This window comes from Rattus norvegicus, chromosome 2, assembly GCF_021556685.1.
Source record: "Rattus norvegicus strain SHRSP/BbbUtx chromosome 2, alternate assembly SHRSP_T2T, whole genome shotgun sequence".
Classification (NCBI taxonomy): Eukaryota; Metazoa; Chordata; class Mammalia; order Rodentia; family Muridae; genus Rattus; species Rattus norvegicus.
The window spans coordinates 154,968,867-154,994,609 of record NC_141535.1 but is presented as its reverse complement, the minus strand read 5'-3'; the positions used below and the strand labels follow the sequence as shown (position 1 = coordinate 154,994,609).

The following is a 25,743-nucleotide window of genomic DNA, read 5'->3' as shown; positions in this document are numbered from 1 at the left end:
CTCAAAAACCTCTAAAAGTTTAAACCAAGCAAACAAAAATGAAATTTTTGAAGAAGCCAAAAAATATATCTGAATAAGAGCCAAGGAAGGTGAACAAGAACTCCAGCATATGTACAACAACCCACTCCATTCGAATAACCTTGATGACTGGTTAAAAAGAGATGACTTAAGGAAAGTACTAAGGGGAAATACTTTACTGGTCAAGGTGTGTCAGGGAGTATGGCTGTCAGTTTATTGTGTGTAGTGTCTGTGTGGGTGTGTGGTGTCTGTGTGTGTCTGTGTCTGGGATTCCCTTTGCACTTTCCTGAACAACATCTCCTATCATTAATTGAAAGACAAATCATAAAAATTCAATTATATAGCCAATAAAGCAAATAATCAATTTATTTTAGCATTAAAGTTCATTTATTCTTAAAGGCTCTGTGTCATATTCAATTTTAGATGGATCAAAGACTAGGTATTGGAATATCTGATTTACTGGCAATTTATTCTCTAACTCAAATACAACAGAATGAATTCAGAACAAAATTACGATAGATGTTTCTGTATATTTAAAACACACCCCCAGCATCCAATCATCTGTTACTTTATTATATGCATTAATTTTTTTTAAGGTTCTTTTCAGTTGCTTTTTGAATCATAGATTTTTTTAAGCTAATTAAACAGAGGCCTGTCCCCTACCATTTTAAAAAAATGCTACAAATACATCATGGTAGCTCAAACCTTAGAAAATTCCATATTTTACACACACAGCTAATTACTATATTTTAGACTCAATTATTACATTTTAAAAATTAAAATGTTTATCCTAAAGAGAAAAAATGTATGACTTAAAATGAAGCCCATATGTATCCTGAATAGAATGAATGCTTAGTTAGCACTCAGGGTCCCCTAAGTCAGTGTCTTCCTCCAAAAAGTTGAAGCAAATATGGTCACAGAAGCAAAAAACATTTCTTTTGCTTTAATTATACACAAACATAAAATAAACAATTCAGGTCTACAATAATAAAATGTGATGTGTTTTTCTTGCTTGAAGTTGCAAGTAGCAAATAATCTTACCTTATCAATTATCTTTTGAAAATGAACTTCTACAGTACAACTCTGAATATCCGTGTGCTCATCAGAATTATGTATCAGTACTGACAGCTTTTTAGACCTTATTTTTTGTGCTCGATAGCCAAACACAAAAAGCATGGAATCAATAACATTGGATTTTCCACTGCCATTTGGTCCAATAATACAGGAAAAACGCTGCATAAAAGTAAATTTAAAAAAAAATTTAAATTTAAAGTCACACTTATACTAATTTTAAACTACTCCATAACTTAATTTACAGTAAAAATTAAAGGTGTTTAAAGGTTTTCATTATTAAAAGATAAATACTTTTTCATTCTTTCTCTTTAGAATTAAAAGCAGTTTATTAAGAAAAGGAAAGCACTCCAAGAATGGGAGTGGCCAGTGAACTGAAGGAAAAGAATGCCCTCCAAAATCCCAATTTGAGTTTTCTTACATCATGTTCTTCTCTAGCACATGCTTTACTATCTTAAATAAAACCATATTCAAATTCTAATCCCGACATCTTACAAACCTCTTTAGCACAGTCAACGGAAAAAAATTACCTTCTAACAAAATCAGGTCTTATTCAATATGCAAACATTAGTGCTAAAGATATACCAGATATCAGATAAAGAAAAAACCAATTCCTGTTGTTGAAATCACAGGCAGCAACATGCTGTCTGTGTCTATGTGCATATGTCTGTGAATCGAGTCAGGACCGTTAGAAAACTGAAATATCTTGTAATAAAGATGTATTACAAGTTACTTAAGTAGGCAAATACCTTATGGAAAGGTCCCAGAATTTTCTCTCCAGCATAGGACTTGAAGTTTTGGTTTACAATATGAGTTATCATAAGCCGAGGAGCTCCAGCTTCACTGGCCATTGCTGGAGGTGGGGGTGGAGGGATACTATTCAAAATCTCTTCTAAACTTCTGCTATCAAGCTCCTCACCTGGAGTCTCTAGGTTAACGAAGAGGAAAGCCTACATTAGTGTAATTAGTTGTAAGCCCATTGCCTGCTAGTATTTAAAGAACGTAATGCAGGAATGTTACTTTTGAAACCTAGGAATTTATTTTCCACACAAACAAATCCTAAACTCATGGGGATGGATACTCCTTCAAATTAGTCAAAGAAATCAGACCATTCACAAAATTTGGTAAAACTACACTGTTTTCATTAGAGGAGTCAAAATACTATACCATAAAGAAAACCTTGCAACAAACGGATTCCCCGATGCCTAATAATATGAGACTGGAGATGCAACTCTAACGATCGAAAATCCAACTCTCTACAAGGTTCAGCACTTAAGAAACTCACAAACTTAATGGTCACGGGAATTTCACACTAGCTCTTAATTTCTACACTCAGAAGGCACCACACTCTCAAATTATACCTTCTCTTTAAAGGCAATCTAAGGGGCCTAGCGTTTTTTTTTTTTTTTTCTTGTGTAGGACCCGAGTTTAGTTCCCAGCACCCGCAATCGGAGGCTTGAGACCGCCTATAACTGGAGGTCCATGCCCTCCACGGGAACTTGCACTCATGTACATATGCCCCCATCACCAAACACCGACACACTTTAAAAAGTAAAAATTACTATTACACCCCAAAAGGCAGTCCAACAGTAAAGGGTGAGTCAAGCAACTCCACATCACATTCAATCCAGTCTAGGGGCGCACAGGCGCTCAGCAACTCAGGGCTGACCATTGCCGCTTTCAACGGAAATACGGGAAAGATGTCAGTGCTACTCCGAAACACAGAAATTCACAACTCAAGTTTTCCGCTCACATTCATCCCTTCCAGAACCGTTACAGAAAACTGCATGGAATTCTTTAGAAAACCACAGAATGGCTTTCCGGAGCTACCGAAGTCAACCTGTCGCCTGCGGCCCGCCAACCTCCGCAGGCTTCTGACGCACCCGGATCCTGGCCGGTCACTCACCTGCAGCTGCAGCGCTGTCCACTTCGCAGTCCGGTTGCTCCTTCTCCCCTTCGCTGAGGGCACCGTCCTCGGAGGGCGGCGGCCCTTCTTCCTGGTGGCAGGCAGTGGAGGGCTTGGTGCCCTTACGCCGCATGGTGGCTGCGGCAGGAGAGAATCTGGAGTCAGGTCGGCCCGCAGCTCGCTGCCCAGGTCCCGCAGCAGCAGGACGGGCTCCGCCCAGGACCCACCCGCCGCCGCAAGCAGGTAGCGGGTCCTGAGGAAAGTGGCTACTAGGAACACAGCGGCGGCAACCAGGCGGGACGGCTTTTCCCACGCCCCAGGTAAGTGGGAAAAAATCCTAGCCGCGCCCGCCCGGGACAGAGGAATTCGCTCAGGCCACCCGCCCCTGTGGAGCCATCTCTCAAGAGAAGGACATCTGCTGACAGTCTCCTGCCGTCGGGGCTGGGGAGTGAATGCGCTCGGTATCGGAAAGAGAAGTTCGACCAGCTTCGGGTCTGCGTGACTACTCTCCAGAGCAGCAGCGCCTGCCCGGCAGACTTGTCATCCCCCTCCCTGCAACCCGCCATTTAGGTCCTGAGTCCTGGACGGCCGGAGGAGTCGAAGTCTCTTCTCACCGCCCCAGCGAAGAGGATGGCCGAAGCCGAAGCCACCCGCCATACACTGCAAAATTGGACTCTGGCAGCGTCGGCTCCGGTTGGGTCATTTTCCGGGATAGTAGGGGTTTATCCCCCCGGTCCCAGGCGGAGTCCCGATGGACAGTATAAGTCATGCCAAGTCCCCAAGGAGGGGCTCTGAGTGGGACTGCAGTCCCCTTGAGAGACGGGACGGACCGGCCTGGGGGAGGGGGGACGCCCTGGCCGAGACAGGCTCGCAGCCTCCCCCAGGAAGAGGCGCCGGAGCCGCCGCCCGGCAGCCGAGGGGGAGGGGTGACAGGCGACGGAGCTCCCCGAGCCGCCTCCGCTGCACTTGGCCGCTCTGGCTCCAGGCCTCCGTGTTCTCGGCGCCCGCGGGGCAGGGAGGAAGAATGAGATAACCTGATCTAGAAAAGAAGTACTTCACCTTGTCGGCAGGTCCACTCCGAGCAGGGCTGAAACCGTGGGACTGCCGACCCCCGCCTCGCTCCTACCGGTGTTTCGGCTCCGGGCCCTTCACTCGAAAATGGCGCCTAAAATCCAAACTCGAACGGAAATTCGTTACAAATGCGCGCAATGGTTTCTGGGACCCGCGAATTTGAAAAAAAGTGCGGCGATTCCCACCGCCATCTTCGGGCCGTTCGAGCGCATGCGCGGGCTCTACCCGGGACTGTGGCGCGAGGGGGAAGTTCCGACTGGGAAGGGAGAGCAAGGAGGGATACTACGTCTTTTCTATGGTCTTTAACAGAAAGAGTTGTGGACACTACGGCCTCTCGCACTTTTAGAACGACAGCATTTGAAAGACAGGAGAAATTTGAAAAAGAAAAAAAATACCAAGCAGGGTCCCGCCCACAGCTGTAGGCGGGGTCCAGTTGCCCAATAACACCTTCCAGTGAGAGGGCGGGCTCGGTTAGGGGCGGGGTCAAGAACCCGCCTGGGTGACTGGCACCCGGCAAGTATCGCGGGAACAGGGCAGAGGGAACGCTCATAGCGCTTAGAAATCACTATGGTGACGGAAAGGTCGGGAGGCTACTTGGTAACTGGTCTGAGCTCTGAGAGCAATTGCCACCGCTTTCCTGGAACTTGAGGTAAATTTTTTCACCTCCAGAGCCTTTGAAGAAAGGCCCTGGAAGCTGTAGCGGTCATCGGTACCTACCTTCTCTTGATTTGCTGGGATGAGCTTTGCGGAGCATCAGTTATTTTCCATCTCCTTCCAGCCGGGAGGGCTCTCTCTGGGTGTTGATCTTGGGATGTGGAGTTAACAGGCATAGCGAGGAAACCGGGATTAGTGAGTAATCTTGTAGTCCATTTATGAATAACAATAATTTTTTAACTATTTTGTGTTAGTGTCTAATGAAAGTTTTTGTATATAAATAACCATTTGGCCAACAGGACTCCTATGGGAGAAACGATTCCCCGGTGATAACTCGTTACCGTTATGGGGGAATTAGTTCATAAGTAGCATTTGTGTGCATTTCACAGTGAAAGGAATAACCACGATTATTAAATAGATGTGGCAATTCTTAATCCCGGGCAATTTGGTTTCCTTAATGGGCTTTTAACCTGAGTTTGAGGATAATGGTGGTTGGGACTGAGTTTCTAACTCTCTGAAAATTGTATACTAAGTTTTGTGTGTTTAGGCTTTATTTTCCTGGATGGTTAGTTTTCCTATAATTTTGAAAAAACGATCTGAATCACTCATCCTCCGCAATGTTAAAGAACCGCTGATTAATTTGGCAGCCCCTAGTAAATATTTATACAGTAACTTTTAAATTGAGAGCTGCTAGCCTTTCTCGATATTTCCCTCTACCTATTTAGGATCTGGCATATTACAGCACCAATAAACCTGTTTAATGAGTGAATTTACGTTGTTGTTCTAATATGTCATGGCTCTTAGATGCATAACACTTAGGTTCAGTGATTCTCTGGAAGTGCTGGTGGAGACTACAAGTGTGAGTCTGCTGGAGTTTGGAGATTGGTGTGGTTTGAATAAGCATTCGCTAAAATTATAATGCACCTTTATATTTATTGTTGAAAATAAATTGTCTTCTTAAAACAAATGTCACCATAAAGCTTAATGAATTTTGGGGAGGAGGGCGTTGCAGGAATACCAAGAGGATACAGGGATTCTTCTTAGGAGCTTCTGGAATTATTTTGTATTTTTAGAGGTCCTAAAATACAACCAAGCCGAGTGGAGAGATACCTACAATGAAAAAATAGACTGGGGCAGGGGAGATGGTTCAGTGTTAAAAGCACTTATTGCTCTTGCAGAGGACCCAGGTTCTGTCCAGCACCATCTGTAACTCCAGTTCCAGGGGATTCAGTGTCCTCTTCTGGCCTCAGGAGGGAGACATGCATGTGGTACACATACTTGCAGATAAGACACTCATGCATGTAAAGTAAATAATGTAATGTAATAAAAAGGTAGATTAGGCCATATGGAAAAGTGTATATGCTAGTCAGAGCAGAATTTAGTAGAACGCTGTAAATAGAAAATAGTATGGGTTCCCAGCACCCATACTGAGCAGTTCCCACCTACTTGTAACTCCAGTCCAGGGGACCTGACATGCTACGCACACACACATACAGGCAGGCACTCACATGTACACATTAAAAATTAGAAAACAACCCTAAATCCCATTACTTCTTTGGGTGTATAATTGGGCAGTTTACTCATCAAGTGTTTCTGGGAATTTTTATTTATAAAAAAAAATCAACAAATAATGTTTATCTCATAGAATTGTTTGTAATTGTTCATCTAGTATACATAAGTATTTGATGTTACTGTGTGATGGCATATTTAAAGTATGTGCTAATATCAATAATGCCATATCAAATTTGAGAAAGAGTAGTTATGAAGGATCTTGAAAGGCAAGTCCAGAATATAGCTATAAGCTGTGTATAGCTTGGGAGATGAGGAAAGAGGTTTGCCATGCATTTAGAATATCCTAGGCTACATGGTGAGGTGGAGCCAATACTCTACAGTGAGATAGTATTAAAAAAAAAAGAATGAGGAGAAGGAAAAGAGTTCTTTTTAAAAAAAAAAAACTATTTATTTTATGTATATGAATACACTGCTGCTGTCTTCAGACACACCAGAAGAGGGCATCAGATCTCATTACAGATGATTGTGAGCAACCATGTGGTTGCTGGGAATTGAACTCAGGACCTCTGGAACAGTAGTCAATGCTCTTAACCACTGATCCATCTCTCAAGCCTGAAAAAGAATTCATAACAAGAACTGAAGTGGGCTGTTATGTTACAGGGAAAAGAGATCAGTCATAGCTTTAGTTAGATGGATATTAATAAACACGCTTTCATGTGGTAGGGAAGAGTGCCTAGGCAAAAGAAAGGAAAGATTCACAGTTCTTTTGGACTGTTATAGATTTTGGTGGTTAAGAGTATAAACAAAGTCAAATGCTGTTCTTTATGGACCTTTGAATTAGTGAAGAGGTAACAGGAATAACATAAACAGTAGCATTATAGTTGATGATGGTGTCAATATGGAAAGTTTTAACTGATGTGGAAAGCAGTGGTCTCCAATAAATCATTTTACTTAAGGACAGTCTTAAATTTAATTGAACTTACCATGCCCTGTCAGAGCAAACATCTCCCTCCTTCCCTCCCTCCCTCCCTCTTTCTTTCCTTCTTTCTTTCTCTCTCTCTCTCTCTCTTTCTTTCTTTCTTTCTTTCTTTCTTTCTTTCTTTCTTTCTTTCTTTCTTTCTTTCTTTCTTCTGAAACAGGATCTCATATAGCTAAAATTGGCCTTGAATTCACTATATAGCCAAGGCCAGAGTTGACTTTCTGTTTATCTCCTGATTTCTGGAATCAGAGGCAAGCATCATCATGCCTGGCACACAAACATTTTTATAACAGCCATAAACTAAGTTGCACAATGAAGAAGAGATATAGAAGTAGTCTTAAGTCTGAATCTGAACATGATGAAATAAGGCATTTAGGGATTGGGGATGTAGGCTTAGTTGGTAAAGTGCTTAAAGAGGCCCTGGATTTGATTCTCAGCATTGCCTAAGACATGGATATGGATAGCAGACTCCTGTATTGCCAGCACTCAGGTGGGAAAGGCAGGAGTATAGAGAATTCAAGATTATTTTACATAGCTAGTTTAAGGTTAACCTGGACTATGAGATTCTGTCTCAAAAAACCAAAACGAATCTGAGTGTTCTGGTCCAGGCCTTCTAGCACCTGGGAGGCAGAAGCAGGTATCTCTGTCAGTTCAAGGCCAGTCTAGCTTCTTATACTACTGAGTATGATTACAAATGTCAAACAGTATAGGGGAGGCCATGGTGCAGTTGCAGAGCACTTGCCTGGTATCCAAAAGGGAGAAAACAATGTCACTTTTCATTGGGTTCTTTGTGCTATCCATCATTAAATGTCTTGTATATCTTCCCAGAGAAGTATTTTAGTACCCGCCAACTTAAATACATTTTTTATTGCAGACAAAGGTTTTGTAAAATGTACATGATGTGTGTATAGGCATGTGCTATGGCACACGTGGAGATCACAGAACAACTTGGTGGAGTCAATTTCTTCCTTCCAGAGCCTTTAGGTGGGTTCTGGGGATTGAACTCAGGTCATCAGGTTTGTGTGACAGGTTTCTTTACCTGATGAGCCATTTTGCTGACCCTAAGTTACATAATATTGCTATACATCTTGCTTTTCTTTTATATATTACAGTTATATTCCTCTATCAATAGATAGTCCATTTGAAAAATAATCGTGTAGCATTGTATTTTGTTGGTGCAATATGATTCTTCAGTTTTATTTGAATTAAAGATCATTGGTATTTGTGTGGTTGGGGTGTAAACATGCATGTGTATATGTATTTGTATGTACATGTGTGTGTAGGTGCTCATGCCTATGTTGCTGGAGGTAGATATCTGTTATCTTCTGTCATTTGCTGTTTTTTTTTTCTTTGCATATATGTCTGCATGCCAGAAGAGGGTGCCACACCTCATTATAGATGGTTGTGAGCCACAATGTGGTTGCTAGGAATTGAACTCAGGAACTCTGGAAGGGTGGTCAGTGCTCTCAACCTCTGAGCCATCTCTCCAGCCTCACTGTGTTAGTTTTTGTGACAGGGTTTCTCACTGAACTCAGAACTTACCAATTGGCTGGACCTCCTGGCAGTTTTGGGGTTCTGCATCTCTCTATCCCCTGTGCTAGTGTTACAAACACATGTGGGTTTTTTATGCATGCTAGGGATCCAAAGACAAGTCCTCGCACTTGCAGGGCTGCTGTTTACCTGTTGAGCCATCCCCTCAACCTCACTCACTATCTAATACATATTTTTAGACTAGTGAATTAGTGCTTTGCACAATTAATTGAACACCCTGCAAAAAAGTTGTAAAAGCCATTAACAGTGACATAGGGAGCTAGCAAGATAGGGGCTTCCATCCAGTAGAGGAACTGCATGGTGGAAGGAGAGACCCAGTCAGCTTCTGCAAGTTGTACTGTTGTACTCACACAATTAATTAATTAATTTCAATAATAATAATCTTGAGGTCAGAGAGAGAGTTTTTAGGTAAAAATTACTTCAGGGCAAGTCAAAGGATGCAAGGTTTACCCCAGGAACTGGCTCCTAAAAGTTGTCCTATTACTTCCACAGACACCAATAATAAGGTAAAATTTTAAAAAGAGATTTTTTAATGTGTTTGGATATTTTGATTGCATGCACATCTGTATTCCATATGCATGCTGTTCTAAGGAGACCAAATTAAAAAAAAAAGATTAAAGAAAACATTGAAAACTGGTATTAATGGTACATATTTAATCATAGTACTTGTAAGCTTGAGGCAGGAAAATCAGAAGTTCAAGGACATCTTCAGCTATATTGCCAGATTGAGGCCAGCCTGGGCTACCTGAGACCCTGTCTCAAAATAAAAAGGTAATATTGGAGTGTAGATATTTATCATGGGTAGAATTGCAAGGAGATTTTATATATATATATATCTATATATATATATATATCTCAATGATCAGTGTAACTTAGAAGAGTTTATTTGGGCTGACAAGCCTAGAGGGTTAGAGGCCAGCATGGCTGCAGGAGTAGGTGTGGTTAGTATGAGCAGAAGCTCAGAGCTCAGGTGGTGAACAGAAAGCAGGAAGCAGAGAGAACAAGCACATAGCAGTAAGCTTATCTTAGCAGGCACATATAGGAATTAGGGGGTGAGGGTTGGAGGCCTTACTTACTGAACTGTACTATCATGCATAAGCCTGCTGCCTTGGGTGGTCACATGTCTTAGTCTTCTCTAGGAAATAGTGAGCCTGCCTCTAGTTTTCCTCTCAGCTGTACAATAGACCTTAAATTTTGTTTGCTAACGGCTCTGATAGAACTTATCTGAGTAAAAAAAATGTTTTTTAAATTGAAGAGCCATAAAAGAACTCTAAATAGAGCTATCAACTTTGGCATTTTGTGTGTGTGTGTGTGTGTGTGTGTGTGTGTGTGTGTGTGTGTGTGTGTGTGTGTGTTGAGAGAGAGGTGGGGGAGACTTGCCATGTGAGGTGGTTTGAAATAAGGAATGTTCTCCATAGTCATGGGCATCTGGACACCTGGTCACCAGTTGGTGGTGCTGTTTGGAGAAGTGTAGGTGTTACAGCCTGGCTGGAGGAGGCATGTCATTGGTAGTGGGTTTTAAGGTAAAAAGCCCTGAGCCATTTCCAGGATTGTACTCAACTCATTAGTTTTGGCAACAGGTACCTTTACCCCTTTACCCCTTTACCCCTTTATCTTTTGTTTTCTTTTTCTTTTTCTGGGAGAAGGTTTCTCTGTAGCTCTGTCTGTCTCAAAGACCCGCCTGCCTCTGCCTCCCAAGTGCTGAGATTACAGGCATGGGCTATCACTGCCCAGCCCCCTTAGCTCTCTTGCTAGCCCCGAATTCCACTTTTTGATAGTATTGGATAAGTATCCCTAACTTAAAATGTGTGGGACCAGAAGTGCTTTGGATTTTTTTCAGATTGTGGAATATTTGCATATGTATATGAGATACCATGTACATGATACCCAATCTGAGCACACAGTTTGATATTTATGTACATCATAGTATAGGCTCAAGGAATTTCATACAATGTTTATTCGAGCATCTCTGTTCTCACTGGTTTGTCATATAAAGGCAGGTATGGACCTTTCTACTGGTATTTTGGTGACACTTAGATTTTGGAGCCTCAAATTGTACCATGCAAGATTTTAATGAACATATATCTATAATTCTTATAATCAAACTTTGTGCTCAGATTGGGTATCATGTACATGGTATCTCATATACGTATGCAAATAGTAAATTCCTCAACTAGGAGTTCTTCCTAGAGTATATTTCTTTTGTAATATCTCCTGAGTTAGTACTTTCTCACTCAAAATAAGGTGTGTGTAGCATAGTGGCTGTCAGTGTATCTGTCTGTGCTATAAGAAGAACTGGGAAGGAAGTAGATTTTTCTTTCTCCTTTTTCTTCTTTCTTTTCTAAGTGGATTGTCCACTTTTATAATAAAACTCGAAGTGGGGAATTTCCCAAACAGAGGACATTTACCTGCTCTTTGACAGATATACAATTATTTATCTTTATGCCAGCACTGGAACCTGGGCATGTGGACCTGGATGATAAAAAATGCACTCTTAGTGGGGTATAGTGACAACTACCATTAACTCCAGCACTCAGGAGGTAGAGGCAGGTGGATATCTGTGAGTTAGAGGGTAGCTTGGTCTACATAGTGAGTTCTGGGACAACCAAAGCTACATAGTGAGGCTCTGTCTCAAAACAAACAAACAAGCAAGCCATCTTGTTTTCATTTTAATTTATTTGTGTTTGCTGGGATTACAAACTTGTTCACCATACCTACCCATCAGGTTTTGCTAAACAACAGTTTTTCTCCTCAAACCTTATAAATGTTGACTCACACTGGATCAACACCAACCTATAGATGATATTTAGCGTAAGAACAAGCTTTGCTATTGCTGTTCTGTTTCCTGTGTAAAGTTTCACACTGTGTTCTGGGGATTGTTGACATTTCCTTCCCTCCTACCCAGACACTGTTGGTTGGTCCTCTCCTTCCCTGCCCACTCCTGAGAGACCACTGCTTGGTCAGACCCTTCCCTGCGTTTCACCGTGGTCAGGCGACGTTGCCTGCAGAGCAGCTTTGTTGCACTATTGGTCGGGAAACCGAGAGGGAGTCAGTGCTCAGCTGTCTGGCTAGTTTGTTTTTTTAATTAGTCTGGGATCCAAGCCACGAGAAGTTACCACAAGCCCACGTTCAGGTGGGACTTTCTTCCTCAGCTAAACGTCTGGAAACACCATCACGGATAGAGCTTTTGGTATGTCCCACTGATGCCCTAGGTTGTTCTTATTCAGCCTAGTTGACAGTGGACATTAGCCATCTCATGTGGGCAGGTAACATCCCTCAGTGCAGCGTCAGGCTGTTCTGCATGTCTTCAGATGGGCTATGTGGGGAAAGTATTTACTTTTATTTTCTTATTTAATACCATATCAACATTTAGATGTCATTGATAGAGATGACTTCAGCTAAATGGAATTCAGGGAAAATCTCTCCAAGGCAGGGAGAATCTTCCCTGTGTTAGGTTTTTGCACTCTTTCTCTGTGGCATCATTGTGTCTGAATGCCTGGTGAACCGGTAACAGGAATGAACTGCTCTTACTATAGAAGGTTTGATTATGACTTCTGGTGAGGAAGCATCTAAATTATTATAGATGTAACTGTAGTTCATCATTCCAAATATTATGTTTTAGGTTGTAGTTAGTATAAATACGTAAATATCCCGTCTTTGGTTTGTCAATTGCAGAAGCAACAAGAATTCTGTAAATTTTTTGTACTTTTAAAAATTTTAATAGATTTGAATAATTGTAATGAATCAGGTCTTTATAGAGTGTTATTTACCCTTTTCCTTCTAATGATGAACCAGCCTGCCTTCACCTTAGGCTTAAAAGCCATCTTGTAGTAAAGACGTAAAGAGAAAGGGGACTCGTTCCTGTTTATGATTAAATCTGTTTCTCAGACTGTACTTTAAGACCATTTCTCCTGGAATTTTAACAACAAATGATCCTGTGTTGCCTGTTCCAGGAAAGGAAAACCAGGTTTTTGTTGTAATGACCACGTTGCAACCCTGCCTTTGTTTCAGAGTTCTTATGTCCACCTGTTGTTATGGCCACCTAGTTGTACTCTGCTTCTGTAACCACTCCTATTCTCACCAAATCCCCCCTTAGGAAACTGCCTACCCCTGAGCTATAACAGCCCTACCCCCATGCCCACTGCTGGTCTCTTGAACCCTACCTTTATGAGGAGACAGCCCGAGTACATGAGTTAAAAAACAAACAAACAAACAAAAAACTTGCTGTAGTTAATTTCGTTATGGTGGAATCTTTGGGGTTAACACTAGTTAATCTCAAAAGGGTCTGATGGAAAGAAGGAAGGGGCTTTGAGGAAGCTAAGGAGGTCCTTAGTATCTAAAACAAATGCAGGAAATGTGCCTGGAGTGAATCACATTTGTCCCTGTCTGTGCCTCATACAGTTATACTTTTAAAGTTTAAGAGAACTCACCCAAAGAGAGAAGTAGAGCGTGCTGCACACTTTGCCTACCCAGGACACTTCCTGAATTCAGGGACTGTGAAGCGACCTCAGTGAGCACCAATGATTTTGTTTTTTAATCTCTAGTCAGGACCTCCTTTAATGTTTGTAGTTCCCTGTAATTTTAGACCTGGTAGAGATTTTTTACCCCTTTTAATTATGTTTTCACTTGATTTTTTTTCTACATTGTCTAACAACACTGCTCAAAGAATATAAATGTAAGCCAGGCTGGCCTTGAACTCACTGAGATCCACTTGCCTCTGTCTTCCAAGTACTGGGATTGAAGGTGTGTGCTACAATGCCATACTACAAGTTGATTTTGTGTTCAACTTAAAATTTTTTTGAGGTGGGTTTCATCATACTGGCCATGTTGGTCTTGTTCATGGTTTAAACAACTGTGCCTCATTCTTTCAAGTAGCAGCACCACCACACCCAGCTTGTGTAACTTTTAAAGCGATTTATCACCTTGTTCTTAAGCAATTCAGTGGTTTTTCATTGTGTTAGCTGTAGCTTTTGGGCAGTTAGCCCCAGACTGAGACACACACATACACACAACATTGGTAATACCATATTGTTTTCATGCAGATTATAGATTTATGGCACTTAAAAATATAGTTTAGCCTGAGGAATTTAACTCATTATACGGGATCAAAACTGAGCTGTGATCAAGGGTTTCCTGGTTTGCCACATCTTTTTACTTGGTCCCAGTATACTTTTGGAACATTTTGTTTGTTTGTTTTTAAGAATTCATTTATTGTATGTGTGCATGCATGCCATGGCCTCAGACAGGTTTACTTAGTGGTGTTCCGAAATGTAGGCCTATTGCAGACATGCTATAGCAAACCCTGTGCTCAACCCACGGGCCTTATTGTCTACTGATACTTTTACTCCTCTCTCCATGTGTTTAGAGGAACTAAAGGTGCTATTGTGTTTCTTAGGACTCAAAGGGTATAGGTGTGTGCATACATGTATGTGTATATACATGTACCTGTATGCTTGTGTGCACAGTTCTCAATGTTGATATCTGTTCTCTTTATCTTTACAGTGAATACAATCAAGTGGTATTTAGCATTTCTCTGGAACTGGAGACATGAGACTGAAGATATCTCTCTTAAAAGAACCAAAGCATATCCTTTTAATCTTCTAAACCTTACTGTGTTCAACCTGCGGTCATACCATCAAGGTTCTCTTCTACTCTTTTTAACTACTTACTGGCTATTTTTCATTTCTGCGATGGTATTTTATAAACAAATTGTTTTTAAAATATTTAAGATTCCAGTTGTAGATTTTTCAGAAGTATACTGTGAGCCCAAAGACTTACTTTTAAATACTTACTGACATTTTTATTACTCTACTTCTGAAGTATTTAAAAAGTAACCTTTGTTCTAATAGAATCTTAAAAGAGTTTTTAATGAAACCTGGATAATCCTCCAGGCTGTGGTGGCGCACATTGTAAGTCCCAGCACTAGGGAGGCAGGTGGACTTTCAAGTCAAGGCCAGCCTGGTCTACAGTGTGAATTCCAGGACAGCCAGGGCTACACAGAGAAACCTTGCCTCAAAAAACAAAACAAAGCTCTGACTCATTTGCTAATGTGATCTCACACATATGCGCTCATTTAGTTTTGCTTTATTTCTTTGTACTCCTGATAAAGTAGAGGGCAAGCTAGGGAAATCCTAACAGTAAGCTTTATTATTTCACAAGGGAAGGCAGCAATTATTCTTTCCTATATATACAACCCTTATATTTTGTCAGAGCCTTTATTTGGACTTTAAGAAGGTAAAATTGTCCTTCTTTGTCTCATTCTTAGACATTTCAGTCAGTTCTCACAGCATTACCTGTGGGCTTCATTGCCAGTCTGTGAGGGTGTAAGAAACTTACTATGGGGGGGACTTACCACCCTTGCAGCATTCAGAGATCCTGTTTTAGTAATTTGAGGTTCTTTTGTTTGCTTGTTTGTTTACTTATGTTGTTGCTGGGCATCGAATCCACGCCTACCTTGAGCACATTAAATGCAGTTTTTGCATTGAACTATATTCCCAGCCCCCATTTTTATTTTATCTTTCAAGATGTTGATCTGCTGTAGATATTAAACAAAGAAAAATTTGGTCCCTCATCAGAAATAGGAGAATACTGATTTAAGCATATCCTTCTCATTTTAAATTTTGTTTTTATTTGTAGTACTTTAATTATTTAATTCTTGAATAGAGATATGGCTTTTCTTTAACTCGATTTTCTGTCTTTTCAAAGTGTGTTTTCAGGAATTCAGAGCACTGTAGGTGCTCCCTGTCTGCACTTCCCCCTTTAAGCTCAAGGGTAACTCTGGGTTTACATTTCCTTGTCTAGCAGTCCTCAAATGGCTACTGTCTTCGCTTACCCTGCACATACTCATGTATAGAACCTTATAGAAACTACTCTTGTTGTGTTTTGAGATGAACGTGTGTGGCGTGGGGTTGCCTTAGCTGCTTGTCTTGGTCTTGGAGATATTGTTAGGACAGGACAGTTAGGAGCACTTGCTCTGCTTCCCAAGTGTGGTTCGCCCTGATTGACTTACAGCTACCTGTGACTCCAGGGGATCTGATGCCCTCTCCTGGCCTCTGGGGGCACTGACATATACCTGTGGCAGACACACATATCCACAAATAAAAAATCAAGTAAATCCTTAAAAAGGAAACATCGTGAGGTGGCTGCAGTTGTGCTGAGCGCTTTGGTAGTGGCCCAGTGTCCTTTCCTGTACATCCATTGGGCTTCAGTTCAGAATAGTCCACTGCCACTTCCGTACTCTATTGTCTTTTTATCTTTTTGCTTAATTTATCATATTTTGAATTAATTAAAAGATCTTGGAACACATTAGGGTGCAGTCTCTTTCCTTGGAAAAAGTTTGTTTATATAATGTAAAATGAACATTGCTGGGAAAATAAGGAAAAAGTGAGAAGATGGTAGAAGAACTCTAAGAGAATAGACTGCCTAACCAGGGCTGACCTGGTGAGTTAGGAGTAGAAAGATAAACAAGAATAAGCACCTTACACAAGTGACAAGTGGAACATTCCCTCCAGGGACACAGTCTGCTTGAGGAAACTATCAGTTTGTCCTGATAGTAGATGTGGGAACTATAGAAATTCTTGGGCTAGATCAGAGACTGAAAAAAACTAAAGGGAATAAAGAATTGGGGGATCATATTTCATTTATTCCTGTGCATCTTACAGGTAAGTTGTAGCTGAATTATTGTTTATTTCAGTGTCAGAAAATTTGTATTGTTGCAGCCTTCAGATGGTTCAGTGGGTAAAGGACCTGGCACCAAGCCTGTTCTGAGTTCGATTCCTGGGGCCTATGTGGTGGAAGGAGAAAACCGACTCTGCACACTCCTGCAAGATGCCCTCTGACCTTTATACAAGCACTGTGGTGGTGCTTACTCACACACGCATCCACCCATAACACACACACACATTCACATTCATACATACACAGACATACACATTCATACATACACACACAACACACACATATGTGTGCACACACCACACGCACATGCATGCACACTCCCCCATAATAAATAATAAATAATAAATATGGTTCTAAGACTTAAAACCATTTTATTGTTAATTAAACATAAATAAGTAAGGGTTGGGATGGAGCCATCATACATAGAGCACTAGGACTCTTAGGACCATACAAATGAAAAAGTCAAAATAGAAACAGGCAACTGGCATGGAAACAGGAGAAATGGTAAGGTAGTAGTTTCTTCCCTAGAGGACCATCATTCTAGTGTGCACCTGGAAGAGACAGCTCACTGTGAGAGTTCAGTCTTTAAAAATATTAATGTTTTTTTTTTTTTTTTTTTTTTTTTTTTTTTTTTTTTTTTTTTTTTTTTTTTTTTTGAGCTGGGGACCGAACCCAGGGCCTTGCGCTTCCTAGGTAAGTGCTCTACCACTGAGCTAAATCCCCAGCCCCTAATGTTTTTAATTTACTAAATAATGTGTGTTACTGGGCATGGTGGCTCATGCCTTTAATCCCAGCACTTGGGAGGCAGAGGCAGAGGCATAGGGGCAGAGGCAGAGGCAGCGAGAGGCCAAGGCTGAGGCCAAGAGGCTGAGATGCTGAGAGGCTGAGAGGCTGAGAGGCTGAGAGGCAGAGAAGCAGAGGCAGAGGCAGAGGCAGAGGCAGAGGCAGAGGCAGAGAGGCAGAGGCAGAGGCAGAGACAGAGGGATATCTGTAATTTTGAGGCCAGCCTACTCTACCTAGTAAGTTCTACACCAGTTATGGATACTTAGGGAGACCCTGTCTCAAAAAGAGAGAGAGCGGCTCAGAGCTTAAGAGTGCTTACTGGTCTTTCCGAGGACACAGTTCAATTAACAGCACTCACATGGTGGCACACAACCATCCATAAATCCATCTTAGTTAGGTTTTTATTGCTGGGATAAAATACCAGGACCAAAAGCAACCAGGAGGAAGGGTTTCTTTAACCTTACAGTTTCATACCACAGCCTCACTTGAAAGTGACGGACTTCCAGTTGAAAGTCAGGGCAGGAGCTGATGCAGAGGCCATGGAGGGATGCTGCTTACTGGCTTGTCTCTCGTGGCTTGCTTGGCCTATCCTTCTGTGGCCCAGGACCAGCATCCCAGAGCACTACCCACAGAGAGCAGGGCCCTTCCACATCCATCCTCAATCAAGAAGAATGCATCGCAGGCCGGTCTAGTGGGTCATTTCCTCAAATGGTTCCCTCCTTCCAAATGACTCGAGCTGTATCAAATTGGCAGAATTAGCTAGCACGCTCCAGTCCAGTAGATCTGGAACCCTCCTCTGACTTCCACAGGTAACAGCCATGCATATAGTGCACAGACTTACACACAAGCAAGACATTCACACACATTAAATAGATCATACTTGTTAAATAAATCTATAACAATGTAAAACTATAATATATTTTTATAATAACAATTTCTGTAATGAGATGCATATGTAAGCATTTATATCTTTGGTTCCCCCTTTCTTCCTCCCTATCTCCCAACATCATTTCCTACCTTTTGTGTGTTTACTTACTGTTTTTGAGTGTGTGTGTGTGTGTGTGTGTGTGTGGACCATGCTTATGAAATATCTTCAATCACAAATTTTGTTCCCTCTCTGTCTGGCATTCTTCTTTGATTTCTCTTCTTGCAACTTATTCAGAAGACAATTTCCTTTATATGGAAAAAGTATTAAAAGTTACACAATGAGGGGCTGGAGAGATGGTTCAGTGGTTAAGAGCACCATCTGCTCTCCCAAAGGACCTGGGTTCAATTTCTAGTACCCACCTGGCAGCTCACAACTGTCAGTAACTCCAGTTCCAAGGAATCTGACATCTTCACACCAATGTACATAAAATAAAGTTAAATAAATCATTAAAAATATAAAAAAGTCACACAATGAAAAACAACATTTAGAAGCTGGAAAACATTCAGCTATTCATTTGGCTTTTCATCGTCCACATCTTGAATGACTTTACATCTCCTTGACCCAGTACCACATCAAGAATTAGTGAGCTGCGTGGGTTGGACTACTGCCGAGGAGCTGTACTCATGCAGTGACGATCACCAGATAGTGAAGTGGAACCTGTTAACCAGTGAAACCAGCCTAATCGTCAAGCTGCCTGATGACATCTACCCGATAGACCTTCACTGGTTTCCGAAGAGTTTAGGCATAAAGAAGCAGACTCAGGCAGAAAGTTTCGTCCTCACAAGCTCTGATGGTAAGTTTCTAATAAATGGCTTCTGCACAGCTCTGTTAACAATATAGCACAGTACTGTGATTTGTGCCTGGAGTTGTCTAATAAAACTGCTATTTGATGTAGATACACTGTCACTTTAGTTTCCTCTGTGACCTTGGTGATTTTGAAGGATTCCGGTCTATTACTTTATAGAAAGTCCCTGTTTTTGTTTTTGTTTTTTTCATGGTTTCTTTTTGACTCAGCCTACACATTTTTAATGAGACTATTGGGAGGTTCATGCTGTTGATTGACAAATTGTTGTGATGTCAACTGTCTTTATCTGATAGCCGATGCTTACTAAGTAAATCTGCGATGCTACTATTCCCCACCCCCACATTAATTAGTTTTATTTTATGTGTACATGTGTTTTGCCTGTATGTATTGCATGTGTACCACATGCATGCCTGTGCCTGGGGAGATCAGACACTGTCTGATGCCCCAGAACTAGAGTTACGGATGTTGTGAGCCGTCATTTGGGCATTGAGAAGTAAAGTCAGTCTCCTGAAGAGCAACAAGTGCTCTTAACCACTGAGCCATCTCTCTAGGCTCTGTTCCCTCCTTTTAATAACTTGTTTATGAAAGTGTATTTGATACTACATAAAAATATTTTTTCCTTCTTAGACTTCCTCTCACTTCCAAAAATCTACCGATGATTCTTGGCTAGATCATTTATTACCAGAAAATCTGCCAGAGGATAGCTTGTCTGTCTCTGTAATCCATGTTAGATGGTTGCTATTCTACTTCAAGAAAAAAACTTTCTGTCCCATGCCATTTATCTTACTTGCTTTAATGTTAGGTTAACCTCATAGATGTTTATTTCATTAATATTCTATTACTATAATTTCTTAATCTTGATTTTGAAAGTGTCTCACATTTGGCCACTGAGAGTGCAATCAGTGGAGTCAATGGCACTGATTTTTGTTTTTGTTTTGTGGATGTGCTCTTCATGCTTTGAGCATGTCCTTACCTGCATAAGATGCCCCAAACAGGACTAATCTTATAGTCCTGTTTTCTAAGTCAGCCATTTTCCAAACAGCTCTGTCTTTAGATGAATAATGATATTTAAAAGCCAAGATACAGGCATTGCTGGGAGTGTTCTTTCTAAGGGGTGTGACTACTCTTCAGACTCTTCATCAAACAGAGCTAGGACATGGGGATACAAGTGTATGCTTAAAAATCAGAGCCATTCAGATGGTTCAGTGGGTAAAACCACTTGCTGCCAAACCTGAAGGCCTGAATTACAATCCTTAAATCCACATTGTGGGAAGGAGACACTGACTTTTGTAAGTTGTCTTCTGGTCTCTATATGCATTCTTTGGTACATGCAGTCTCTTCTCCCAATAGATAAATAAATAAATGTATGCAATAAATTGCATGTCAGTAAATCTATCACTTTCTATCTAAACTTTGGATATATTCTGGTTATACCAATTCTAATTCAATGCTACAGGGCTTAGTCCCACCCCCACCCCCCCAATTCTTGGAAACAGAAGGAACTATGGTTATTATCAATATATGTCTTCATTCATTTAATTATATAATATAGAATTTTCAGAATTAATAATCTAGACACTAGATTACTGTAAGACATACTCCGTTTAGTAGTTGTGACATATCATTTACACCTTCGGGTCTGTCTTCCCCTCCTCTCCCCTCTCCTTTGTGTTTTTCTTCTCCCTCTCTCCTTGTCCTTCCAAGTCTCACTGTGTGTTCCAGGCTGTTCTGGAATCACTGTCCTTAGTGTCTTATGTGCTGACATTACTGGTATGTCCCAGTCTGTGGACAGTTGTAAGGCATTTGTGATCTTTAAAATGTGGTTCTGCATCTTTCAAATGTATATAACTATTTTCTCATTTGTAATTAAGTTACATTACCCCAAGAAGTCATGGCTTATGTATTTTTAAATTCTTTTTTGCTTACTAAATGAAATATACTATTTGTGAATGTCTATCATGCTATATTTATACATCTTTTTTTTATTAGACTTGCATTCCTTGAGATTAAGAAGAATAATGACACTATTTGTCCTTGTGCCTCTAGTGTCTAATAGCTGATTGTTGGCTTAGTAATGCTAATTGATATTTTAATATAAGTCAATTAATAAAATAGGTTCTCACAGATAATTTCTTTTAGGTAAGTTTCATCTGATTTCCAAGTTAGGAAGAGTGGAAAAAAGTGTAGAAGCTCATTGTGGGGCTGTGCTCGCCGGAAGATGGAATTACGAAGGGACTGCATTAGTTACAGGTAAGTGATCTGCACATTTGTCTTTCTTTGCTGTGCTGGGATCAAAGCCAGACTCTTTCACATGCGAGACAAGTGAACTACCACTCATCAATATCTTCATCCTCGCCCCCAAATAACCTTTTATGAACTTGTAAAGGAAGTTTCAAAGAAGGCATTTTCATTGTTTTACTTTCATTTCTGTGCTGTAATAAAATACTGTGAGCAAAGCCAGCATCCGGGTGGAAAAGACTTATTGTAGTTCACGTGTCCAGATTATAGTCTGTTTTTGTGGGGAAGTCAAGGCAGGAACTCAGTAAATTGCACCCACAGTCAAGATCAGAGAGAGCAAACAACTTAACTAGCTTTCTTTGCTGTAGTTCTGGGCCAGACTGAAGTGGTGCTACCCACACTAGGCTGGTTTTCCAATGTCAAGTAATAGTCAAGATAATCCCCCATGGACATGCCTCTTGGCCAACTTGATCTAGATAATATCTCAGTTACGATTCTTTTCCCAGGTAGTTAGTTCTGCATGTGGCAAGTTGACATTTAAAACTAACTACCATATTCATTTAGCAGTAGCAGATTTCACCATCTAGTAGCAAATAATTGTCACAGTGCCAATCTAGACTGCTGTGCATAGGTATCATTCAGAATATTTTACTTTTCCTTCATTTTCTTTCTGGAGATAAAATCTTGATATGAAGTACAGGCTGGCTTGGTATTCATTTTGTAGGTCAGTCTGGTCTCATTAGCAATCCTCCTGCCTCAGTCTTCTCAATGCTGGGGTTACAGGAGAATATCACTATGTTCATTTTTTGACATTCATACTAACCGTTACTTTTATTTCTTCTATCAAAGGATGCTTTTAGAATGATCAAGTCCTAGAGTAGGTAAAAGTTATAATAAAAATTTCTAAAATTGAAAATTTTTTCATATAACTTACCTATATCTGCTTTCTCTCTTCTATCCCAGCCTACTCCAGGTAGGACTTACTGTATTAGTCATCTATCACTGCATAATGAGTTACCCCAACAATTAGAGACGTAAGCCATAAGTATTGAATATGTGCCCATTTCTGTAGGCCTGAGAGCCCCTTTGGTGAGTGGATATTTCTGGCTGTGTGTGCCATAAGGTTCCTTCAAGTTGAAACACGTGGCTACAGTCCTGAGAAGGCTTGATCGTGCTGGCTTACGCGCGTGGACGCTGGCATGAGCCTTGGTTCTTCTCTGGCTTTAGCAGGAGACCTTAATTCCTTGCCACATAGGCATCTCCATAGGGTTAGTAGAATATTTTTATGTCATGGCACATGGTTTTTCTGGGGTGAAAAATAAAGCAGGTTAGAAACCACAGTATCTTTTCTGATTCACCCTCAGAAGTCATACTTGGCCATTCCCATCCTGCTCACCTTAGAAGCAAGTCACCAAGTACAGACCACACTGAAGAAGAGCAGCTTAAGCCACACCCCTTGAAGAGGACTACGGAAATGTGTGCAGACGTCCTTAACGTCTCCCTTAGGCCTTCTCTGGAGGATTTTTGTTATTGTTGTTTTTTTTAGTGACATGTCCTCTGTCTTACTGGTACCTTTAACTTCTTTTCCAATGGCTTCTTTTTCAGCACATAAATGTATTAGATGCAAATCATTTTAAAAATTAGGAAGGAAATATAAATTCTAGGCTGGAATGCATTTCAGTAGCACAGTAAGTATTCACCCATTACGTACAAGGTTCTAGGTTGATCCCTAGCACCACAGAAATAGAATATAAGTAAGAAAATAAAAACAAAAATCCTGCTGGGTGTGGTGGTGCATGCCTTTTAATCCCAACACTCAGGAGGCAGAGGCAGGTAGATCTCTGTGAGTTTGAGGCCAGCCTGGTCTACATAGAGAGTTAGGGACAGCCAGAGCAACACAGTGAGTCCTTGTCTTGGAAAAACAAAAACCAAGCAAGCAAGCAAGCAAGCAGAAGCCCCTTCCTTAAATGACTGTCTGCAGCTCCAAGCTCTTTCTTCCTTCTGGAGCTAAGATGGGCTCGGGTGGAGTTCATCTCCTGGGTGGCAGCAGCTGCAGTAGATAGTACATGGAGAATACATTCCTTAATGTTTGAGTGGAGATCATGGTGGCAACGGAAATAGTGTGTGGGTAACACATTCCTGAGTTTTCCAAGTTTGAAGGAAAAAATGAAAAGTTGACTACAGAAGTTAGCTTACATTGATGAAAGTGTTTTTTTCCATGTAATTTTCATTTAAATTTACAGTTAAAACACACTCTCTTACACTTGGAATGAAGTGGGTCTGAATTTTAAACACGTAGATGCTTATTTATATATGCAAGTGTAATCTTAAGACTATTTTCTACAGATAATTTTTTTTTTCTGCACAGTTGGAGAAGATGGACAAGTAAAAATCTGGTCAAAGACGGGGATGCTTAGATCAACTTTAGCTCAGCAAGGTATGCTTTACACTTGGTCCTTTATCTCTGCGTTTGTACAACACGAGGGCCGCAGCATTCTCTTCTATAAAAAATCTATTACAGTGCTGGAGAGATGGTTCAGAACCTAAGAGCACTTATTTCTCTTGCAGAAGACCTCAGTTCAGTTTCCACAACCCAAGTGCTGTGCACACCAGTCTGAAACTTCACTTCCAAAGCATCTGACCATATTCTCACCAGGAATGAACATGGTACACATATATACACGCAGGCAAAATGCCTAGATGCATAAAATAAATGAACTAAAAACTTATTTATAGTGGATAAGTATATATATAATATATATACATATATATATAATACATATACATATATATACATATATATAATACATATACATATATATATATATAAGATTTTCTCAAAGAATAGAATCTTATAGTGGTTGAGATTGACTTTGGTTACATTCAAAACCTGAATTTTCTTACTTCTATTTGGACTTATGAACATTTAAAAAAAGACGTATTTATTTTATATATGTGAATGTTTTGCTTGCATGATGTGCACCATGTGCATGCCTGGTATGTGCAGAGGCCAGAAGAAGGCAAGGTTGTCAGATCCTCTGGAATTAGAGTTACAGGAATTTGTGAGTGCTGAGACTTGAACCTGGGTCCTCTGCAAGAGCAACACATGTCCTAATTTGAGTATTTCTGCAGCCCCTGTACGTTGTTGTTATTACATTATGTATTCATTTATTTGTGGGTTTGTATGCCTTCACCCATCAGGGTGTGCATGTGGAGGTTACAGGTCAACTCATGGGAGTTGGGTTTTCATTCTACCGTGTGGACTCCCGATGGAACTCAGGTCATAGGCTGAGTGGTAAATATTTTCCTGCTGAGTTATCTCACTGGCTCTGTACATTTCTTACTTTCCATGATGCCTGATTTAATACTTAAATTAAGATATATTTAAAAAGCCAGGTGTGGTGTGGTGGGCACCCTTAATCCCAATACTCTGGAGGCAAAAGGATTGGATCTCTGTGAGTTCAAGGGCAGCTGGATCTACACAGTCAATTCTAGGATATCCAGAGCTACATTATTAACAGACAGGCTTTTTCTTTTTTCTTTGTGAATTTATATAAAGGCAGTCATAAGCTAAATATTTTTAAATGATTCTGAAATATTTAGAATATCTTGCATATAAAGTATATCTGGGTATTTAGTTAAGACACTCTACCTGGGCAGGGTGCTACATGTCTTTAATCATAGCACTTAAGAGTCAAAGGCAGGAAGATTAGATTTGAGGGCATCTTGGAGTATATAACAAGACCTTGTCTCAAGAATAGCTCCTTACATAGCATGCAGAAGGCCTTGGGTTCAATCCATGGTACTGAAAAGGAAGAAAGGGGGGGGGAGAGGGAAATAGAGAGAGAGAGAGAGAGAGAGAGAGAGAGAACATGTACTAGTGGGCCATGCTTGTAATCCCAGTACTTGGAGCTTGAGGCATGAAGATGCCTACCAGTTTGAGGCTTGTTCTACATAGACAGTTCCTGTCTAGCTGGGCTATACTGCCACAAAACAACAAAAGTCCTAGTAATTTGATAAGATTAGCACTCCTTATAAATTATGTTAAACTTTGATTTCTGTCCTAATAAAGGGGAATAGACATGGTGACGAGTGAAACTTGGTAACTGGCACTGTTTAAAGGAGCATCTCTGAGTTCTGTATGAGTAATATCTATCTATCTATCTATCTATCTATCTATCTATCTATCTATCTATCTATCATCTATCTATCATCTATCTATCTATCTATGCTATATATATGTATACACACACATATATGTATGTATATATGCTACATATCCTCATACAGATACACATCTATATGGGTGGAGGAGTGGCAGTAGATCAATGTGGTAGCCATTCCAATTGGGGCTTAAAATACATGTAAATTCTTATAGTAAAGCAGGTTAAATGTCCTAGAACACAAAGGAATCTTTTGTTTACCTAAGCATGTATGAACTGATCTATAGACAGGCTGCCAAAAAACACTTGCAGATAATTGTTCAGGATTCTATTTAAAAATTGTAACATAAAGCATTTATAACTAATTATATTTTTAAATGGTGTTTA

General features: G+C 40.6%; 2 protein-coding genes across 6 annotated transcripts in view; one reads left to right on the top strand and one right to left on the bottom strand.

Moving 5' to 3' along the window:
* Window positions 1-4,368, bottom strand: part of Smc4 (structural maintenance of chromosomes 4) — a 28,342-nt gene extending 23,974 nt beyond the window's left edge. The window contains 4 exon segments of one of the 2 annotated variants that reach the window (NM_001037185.2): window positions 1,060-1,251; window positions 1,839-2,017; window positions 2,996-3,133; window positions 4,055-4,368. In NM_001037185.2, the coding sequence (NP_001032262.2) occupies window positions 1,060-1,251; window positions 1,839-2,017; window positions 2,996-3,128 (504 nt within the window). In that variant the 5' untranslated portion in view covers window positions 3,129-3,133; window positions 4,055-4,368. 2 annotated transcript variants of the gene reach the window in all.
* Window positions 4,369-4,588: 220 nt separating this feature from the next.
* The window catches only part of Ift80 (intraflagellar transport 80), a 95,373-nt gene continuing 74,218 nt past the window's right edge, over window positions 4,589-25,743 (top strand). The window contains exons 1-5 of one of the 4 annotated variants that reach the window (XR_015660792.1): window positions 4,589-4,715; window positions 14,265-14,346; window positions 18,722-18,943; window positions 21,095-21,205; window positions 23,562-23,630. Coding sequence is in view for 3 of the 4 variants with exons in the window: in NM_001013911.2 (NP_001013933.1) it covers window positions 14,310-14,346; window positions 18,722-18,943; window positions 21,095-21,205; window positions 23,562-23,630 (439 nt within the window). In the remaining variant the exon portion in view is untranslated. Of the gene's footprint in view, window positions 4,716-14,264; window positions 17,039-17,164; window positions 18,944-21,094; window positions 21,206-23,561; window positions 23,631-25,743 lie in introns of all 4 variants that reach the window. The other 3 variants (XM_087619499.1, NM_001013911.2, NM_001439462.1) reach the window with 3 other exon arrangements.